Here is an 8,387-nt window from a genome sequence, read left to right on the forward strand (position 1 = left end):
GTACATTAAGACATTTCAGTTATACTGAAGACAAACAGGGCAAATTTTGCCACTAAAATCTTCGTCTCGACGTTTTATTGCGTATCAACCTGTACGGTAGGTGTCAACCTTATTTCAGTTTGATATTTAATGTTTAACCATGCCTTCAAAGTTTTAACTGTTATCTCCAGTAAGTTTGTAGGTCTTTATAAGCAGATCTATGGAGTTTTTTTCTACCTATCTAAAACAGTATTCATTGTCAGATCATTTATCAAATCATAATAGACATTTTTAACTAACAAAGTACCGCAGAATGACATGATGAGCCGAAATAAGGTAGGTAGGCGGAGTCATCCTTATAGGTTGATACGCATCTGCTTAGAAGGTTGATATAAAGATTTATTGGTAAGTACACAGTGTTCGGTTTCGAGGTCAGCGATGTTGTTGTACTTTTAAAAATGGGACGGTCCGTTATTTAGGTCGTAATATTCATTATGTTAGCGGTTGGCAGTATCTTTAAAACAAACTTTAAATAAATACACACTTAACGGAAATCTGTATAGTCAAATATACCCAAACTTGTAATCTGGTATGACCTGTTTGTATAGGTTAGTGTTTGTTAGAAAACATTTATCAAATTAATTGGTCTGGCGCGGCGCAAAGACATATCTATAGACAATATAAACCATGTTTATTGCGACTGCTCTTTTTATTATCATGGTATTAACAAATTTCAATCAAATCCAATAATGCAGTAATGATTTATTCTGAAATCGAACAAGTTATGTAGACAAGGAGATTTACTAAGCCTCCGCTTATAGGAAAAATGGGCCCGCAAATTGTTAAGATACTTTGTGCTTTGCGCTCTTACTCTCGCATAGAAAACATCAGAAGAAATGATTTGTGATTTGTCAATAAAATAACTTGTATATATACTACATTTGCATTGTCTGTAAATATTATATGCTCTTCCTCTATGGAGGAAATAAAGAATATCTATCTATACCATCTCATTTGGCAAACATTGAATATTTCAGTCTGTGTTTTGCACGTGACGAAATTACACGCTATCACATGTCGCAGAACACAACATACCAATTACCTCGCTAAATATTACAATTAGCGCAAGCATAGTATTGGATGTATCGAAACAAAGCCTTGAAAAGAGTACAGTAACATCAACTTAAGGTTCCCTTGCGACTAAGATATTAGTAAGAGTGTCGCTTCTTGAACCAAATTATTTATAATCGGAACCAACATCAAAGCTGGTTTGTTTTCTCTGATATATACAAACAGTGTGCCACGAGAATTTACAGTAGTCGTCAACATTGAGAAAAGTATACTTCAGCTGCAGTGCGTAATCATAATGACTCGAAGATAGATGTTATCTATCCTATTCCGAAATAAAGCTGAGTGCATAATGCCAGTTTCAGTAGTACTATTGCGGCATTAAAATGTTAGTTTCTCAGCTACGCCATAGCTTCCACGTTGTTTCAATACTAAAACAACGGTTCAACAACATCAGAAAACGTGTCCGTACAGTAGTGATGTCAGTTTGGTAGCGGATCAATGGCGGAACCAGCAGCCAGTAGAAACGCCATTTCGTTACTTGGAAAAATAGGTGCGGATTTCTTTTCTTGGGAATTCACCTCAGATTTAACGACGTTAACTTTCCTCGAAAGCGTTGATCTAGGGGCACATAGCACATGTAACAGTGAGACAGAAAATGCCATAGCAACATTTTCTGCGATTTCTTTTTGTAATGTGTCTATCCGAATGATACCTTTCTTTAGGTCAACATCTGCAGATTCCAGAGAGAAGTTGAAAACGTTGGAATGGTACTCAAGGGAGAGAGTTGTTGTTTGCCCTGTAGTACATTTGTAGAACGTAACTGACAGTGAACCAGGGTTTTCAGGAGAAGCTGTCTCACCTAAAATAACGATAACATAACTGGAGTTCAGTGATATTGATTTTATCACATAAAATACTCCTACAAAATGTATTCAACTTTAGTGGCATGCTTCAAAGTTATATCCACTGACTCCATTTCTTACCTTAACCATCTAAGAAACAGTTTTATGATAAAACGATTTATGAAACTGAAGGCTTCTATTATTATCTAATATATTGTTAATATAAAGGCTATATTACAGTGAAGTAATAATCTGAAGCGGATGATCTGGAGTTAAATAAACTCACTTACAACCAATTCCTTTGACACCACGTGTAAGATCCACCCACCGGCCAAGAACTATGCCCCAGTCACCTGTGTTACTCTTTATAATAACAGCCTTCTCTCCTTGCGATGGGTCAAGTGTGATTTCATTTTTGGTAACCTGTGACGAATGATATCTAAAACATATCACTACGCACCAAACAATTTCTTCTAGTTCTGAGAATTATTTTAAACAGTTTTAAAACTCATCAAAGAGGTTAAATTTTGTTTTTCTTAACTATCTACAACAAACAGATTAAAAGTTAAACTGGATGCGTATAATGTAGTGCCCAGCAAGCATTCTATATCAGGCAGATATCGGACCAATATGGTTCTCATGTTTTGCAAAACTGGTAATACCGGTCCGATAGAGTGTTCCATAGATAGCGGATTGATGTTGATGCCTGATATCGGCTTAATGTCGGACCATCATCGGACCAATGTCATAGGACGATATCTGTTGGCCGTTATTGGTCCCATATACAAATGTTTGCGTGACATGTATCACATTTAAATGAAAGCTTACTTGTGTTGGCAGCGGAAGTTGATCTGATGCTATTACATGAGCTATGGCGGCCATCTTGTCATTATAGAATACTTGAATCACTGACAAGGGGACCGTGTAATTGTGAATTGTCCTGACTGTAATATTCATTCTGTAAGCTCCAGGTACAAGAGGATTCAGACTACAAGATACAAATTAAGTAAGTATATTGTAATATTTGTGCAAACCAGTAAGCTTAATATTTAATTGCTGCTTAGTTTTAAATCTGACATGATATTAAATATTTTATTGTTTAGGTAACAAGATGGATTAAATTTAGATTCAAATTGGAAGAAAAACAGAGCTAGACTGTGCTTTACCCTTATAACAGACAATAGTTTGCATAAACAATTTTTACTACATGTCTGTCTTCAAGTGCTTAACAAGAAAGAAACTGCCTAGTATTAATGTAATCCCAGACAGTAGTTACCTCCCGTATGCTGTTCACATACTGATATGAAACATTCACCAAAATTTTACTTCTGTACAATCTCAAGGAATAACTATTGTTGCGCAGTCAAGTATTCATGTAAATTTACCTAAAGCTCATACCATAATAAAAAAAAAGGTTTTGATCTGATGCTATATACCTGTGAGTTGCTTGATAACAACTTCTGCTTGTTCCGGATGAACATTTCTCCTTCTCAGCTGGCCCGCAGAGATGTAAAACATGGTCCGGGATTGTTCCCATGTGGTAATGGCCCCTCTTCAGGAAAAAGATAGCTGTTTGACATTCCACTGGTGAGAATTGTCCTTTAATATCTAAAATTGCGTTGTCAAATACAATATGAGAGTTGAGTTTTCCACCAGTTACTGCATTAAAGTTTTCGTTTGTAAACTGCAATATTTCAATTATATTCGTACTAACACATGTTTCAGTTGATTGACAACAAAGTCGTCCTAACCATAAATGTAACTGAAAACCTATACCATAAACAGAATTCGTGTCAAGGTCATAGCTTCCGGCATCTCTCCATATTACAGTGTTGGTCTCAGAAGATAAATTGAGCACACGTTTTAACGTAAACAACTTATTCCTGAACTGACTATTTCTGACACCGAATCCTGTCAATTTCACGTTTCTTAACATTTTTGAGCAAAGAGTTAATGTCAACTTTTTGAGTGTAAATTTGCTTGACATAGTTTCAAACATATACACATCATCTCGACTTGTGTTATAGAGGCGTCCGGTAGGTGGAATGCGATACATTGCTCCGGACAAAGAATACTTCTCGTGAAAGAAGGTTTTCCATATTTCTTCTGTTTCTTCTTCTGTTTCTTTTTCTGACTCATGAAGTTGTAAATCTTCACAACGATTATGAAAAAATCCACCGTGGTTAAGTAAATGACCAACATTTTTCACCATATCATCCTTGTATACTACGGGATTAAGTAAGTGAGAACGCCATGTCAGATCTATATCGCAGCTTGGTATTAGAAACTCTTGTGTCACTTTCTTCAGATATAGAAACTGCTTGTATCTTAGTACAGAGTTTTCGAGGAATTTGATGTCACGGTAATGGGGCAACGAGACTTGGTAATAAAACTCAATCTGCTTTTGTGCTATGGCAACAATATCGATTGATATCCTAGATTGATAACTTTGGTTTTCCGTGACCCAATATTTCACATCGCGATCAACAGTGAATGGTTCGCATTTGTTTCTATATTTTTGTGACCAGAGTTTCTCAGTTGTCTTCTGTTTTTCAAGAAAGTCATTCCGACTGTACAGCTTGTGGTTTACTGTGGTACCAACGACTTTGTGACAATCTGTTGCATAGGCTTCCGGGTTTAGCATATGACAGTACCAAACAAATTCGACATCGAGTGGAGCCGCAAGACATTCTTCTGGATGGTCAGCAGCTAGCGGAAGCCAAAACCTTTCGTATCTGTACAAAGCATGTCTTAAAACCTCAGGCTCCTTCAAGTCAGGAAAATTGTGAACAGTATTTAATATTTCGAGATGATTCACAGCCTGTTCACACAAGTCGACACTAAAACATATATGCTGAGCTCTGCATTTGGCCGCCATTCTGTCATTCTGTTAAATAATAAAACCTCCAGAAACTCAATTACAGTTCATGATAAAGATTACATTTTTTTCATGGACATAACAAAATGTTTTTTTTACTGTACCAGGGCATCATACTAAATTAAAACTATAAAGCATTTTTTTAAATTTTTTAGACTGCAAAATTTGTTATAAAGATGAGATTACCTGTACATGCCGAAACAATCCTTTAATTACTTAAACATTTTACGTATTAATTCAGCCGAAGAATGACAACAATGATGCATTTTCATAAACTTTAATGTCCGCGTCTTTTGTTTTCCTTACCGCTTTTAAAAATAAACAATACAATCCTTGTATAAATATGTATTTATAAACTTCCCTTTAACACTATTGTGTTTAGATATTTAAGTTAGTGATAAAAAATAAATTTCGTTTTTTTTTTTATAAAATTCAATAGTGATGTTTGTAATATGCATTCCTACTAATAATTTGAAATACATTAAAATATATTTACTTAAATATACTCTGTATTATGTTTTTCCTTTCGTGGAAATGTTACGTTTTGTGCAGACATGTGAAGTGGTGTAGATTTACCGAATCTTAGTCTGTAAATGGGCAGCATTTCGAAAGGCACTTTTGTCCGAGCTAATGTAGTGTTGAGATAATTATTTTCTGAAATGAAACTGTTGAAAGATAAGAAAAGCCCTTAATGAGCCCGCTCTCAAAAATATTGCCGTGAAGTGTAACCAGGCTCCTGTTTTTCAGGAAATAAAATGTATAATGTAGTAATTTTAGAAATATGTGAAGATGAAAATTCTGTATCCAAGATTATGCACATACAAGTTCAAACATTCCTTGGGGATGGATCTTTCGTACCTACGTTCATGGTGTTGTGCACTGTGCCATTTCCATTCCAACCACTGAGAACATCTATATTAATTTCATGTTACCTGGCTAGATGTCACCGCTTGCACATTACAAAATATTTTCATTGGAAAAACTCTTTGGAATCAGGGTACAAAGGATACTCAATATTTAGCACCAGATCCTAGAGAATTTCTAGAATAAAATTTTCATGAATAATGTGCTAGTAGGATTGCTCTGTAGCTCAAGATGTAATTGTTCTTTTCACACTAAAAACAATCTTCAGATTGCAAAATATTTTGTTGACATAGTATACTAGCACCACAATTGATGTATTTCCAATGTTATCAACATACACAGTTTATAACTCAGTCTCTCACACTAGACTTTATATTGTTTCATATCATTATTTCATGACAAATTTACCGAACAAGCTGTAAGGCACCGAAGAAATATGTTCTCAGTATAATAAGAAAATTGTTAAGTAATACCCAAAAACAATTACTCATAAATTCTGTTTCCTAAGGAACAATTATATGTGAATTATAATTATTTCTGTTAGAGAGATGTATTTTCACATTATTAAAATATTCACTACCTGTAATTAGTTTCAAATTTTGGTGGACGAAATTCTGAAAGATGACAAGTTGCCGTAAAGTGTCAAAGTGTACCATCTGTCTTACATTACAATTCAATTTTATTTTCATTTAATTATTGAAACATCAGAATTTTCTTTTTTAAATCTTAATTTATCTTTTTCTAAAATTATGACAAATTACAATAGATACCTTTATTGTTATATTTATTCCATTTATAGGTATTTTAGAATTGCATCGCGTTTTTTAAGTTTTTATTTTTATATGTGGTTGTTCGCGGCATTTTAGTATTGTATACAAAATGTGCTCCAAGGGTTTGTCGGCCTTTTTGTATGAATGGCGACATTCTGATATGGTATATGTAGACATGTTCAAAGTGTATGGCGGCATTTTGGTATAGTATACAGTGACGTGTTCAAGTGTATAGCGGCACTTTGGTATAGTATACAGTGACGTGTTCAAAGTGTATGGCGGCACTTTGGTATAGTATACAGTGACATGTTCAAAGTGTATGGCGGCACTTTGGTATAGTATACAGTGACGTGTTCAAGTGTATGGCGGCACTTTGGTATAGTATACAGTGACGTGTTCAAGTGTATGGCGGCACTTTGGTATAGTATACAGTGACGTGTTCAAAGTGTATGGCGGCACTTTGGTATAGTATACAGTGACGTGTTCAAAGTGGTTGGCGGCACTTTAGAATATTATACAATGCCGTGTTCAAAGTGTTTAGTGGCATTTTGGTATAGTTTATACATGGGCTGTTAAACGTGCATGGCGGCATTTTGATGTGGTACACATGTGCTTGTAAAAAGTGTATGGCGGCAATCTGATGTGGTGCACACGTCAATGTTCAAAGTGTTTCGCGTCATTTTGATGTGTACTCATGGGACTGTTCGAAGTGTATGGCGTTTTAATATGGTACACAAGGACATATTCAAAGTGTTTGGTGGCGTTTTGATGTGGTACACACGAGCATGTTCAATGCGTATGGCGGCATTTTGATGTGGAACACAGTGGCGTTATCAAAGTGTATGGCAGCATTTTAGTATAGTACACATGGACTTGTTCAAAGTGTATGGCGGCATTTTGATATGGTACGCAAGGACGTGTTCAAAGTGTGTATGGCGGCATTTTAATATGACATATATTGGCGTTTTCAAAGTGTATTGCGTATATCTATAGATGAGTGATTTTAACGTACATCCAACAAAAATGTAAATATATATCTCTTATACATGAATATAGGTTCGAATGTTCTTTTTTCTCAAATAGAAAAAAAAAATGAAAACCATAAATGTACATTTTCTAATTAATATCTAAATATATATATTTTTTAAAAACATATATGGCTTCATGATATTCTCGATTATTGGTAAGCAATGGTTACTGTGTGATCACCAGCTAGAAGGTAATGAACGCCTTCTTATATTTTGTACTAATATGCATTTGAGGCACCTGTGTCGCAGCTCGGTATGGTTCGGTGACGGTACTTTCAGTGTTGCTCCCCAGCATTTCTATCAACTCTATACTTTACATGGAATGGTCATGGGGCAGCTACTACCACTTGCATTCTGTATCCTTACAAGGAAAACCCGCATCATGTAGAGATGGTACCTACCCAAGTAAATCTAAGGGGAACAACTCTGAATTGACCAATTAACTGGAGCTAACATAAAATATTGTACAACAGTGAAAGAAAACTCAGATAGGTCCTTTTTCCAACAGCTGATCAGACAGACAAAATATGACCTACATTTGTTTAAATCTCATTGTATTCAATATACAATTTGCACACTTTTCTCATGGCTTACACCGACAGTTATTTTATAAGTTGTAGTGAGGCCTTAATAGAAAGTTTAGTTATGCATGAAGATAATGTAAAATAATGCATAAATTCCTTTAAATAAAATTTACGAAATTAAGAAACGTTATTAAGTTCTGACCTTTTAGTCAAAGTTGTGTATTGTTCTTAATGATGATACATTGGTTTACACAAAATTTATATATTAAAATGTAAAATCCAACAATGAAAAATAACAAAAAGATAAATTGGTATCACTTTTGTGTAACAAAGTAGCTAGATTGCGCATATTTATCACTATAATGAATCACTTTGAAAGTGTTTCTTATGCTTTAGCCATTTGGAAGAGTTTCTTTTACTGTTCAGGATTA

At 34.8% G+C, this 8,387-nt stretch overlaps 1 protein-coding gene across 2 annotated transcripts; it reads right to left on the reverse strand.

Annotated features, from left to right (window-relative positions):
* Window positions 1–726: 726 nt before the first annotated feature.
* LOC123545093 (uncharacterized) lies at window positions 727–5,095 on the reverse strand. 2 transcript variants are annotated; one of them, XM_045331376.2, is made up of 5 exons: window positions 4,957–5,095; window positions 3,329–4,779; window positions 2,721–2,880; window positions 2,183–2,315; window positions 727–1,909 (listed from the first exon to the last, which is right to left on the reverse strand). In XM_045331376.2, exons 2-5 carry the CDS (start codon window positions 4,768–4,770, stop codon window positions 1,530–1,532), a joined length of 2,115 nt encoding a protein of 704 aa, XP_045187311.2. In that variant the 5' UTR covers window positions 4,771–4,779; window positions 4,957–5,095; the 3' UTR covers window positions 727–1,529. The 2 variants fall into 2 exon arrangements, with proteins under 2 accessions (XP_045187311.2, XP_045187312.2); XM_045331377.2 differs by having other exon boundaries at window positions 1,771–1,909; window positions 2,179–2,315.
* Between the last annotated feature and the right edge of the window lie 3,292 nt (window positions 5,096–8,387).

This window comes from Mercenaria mercenaria, chromosome 1 (assembly GCF_021730395.1).
Source record: "Mercenaria mercenaria strain notata chromosome 1, MADL_Memer_1, whole genome shotgun sequence".
NCBI classification, from domain to species: Eukaryota; Metazoa; Mollusca; class Bivalvia; order Venerida; family Veneridae; genus Mercenaria; species Mercenaria mercenaria.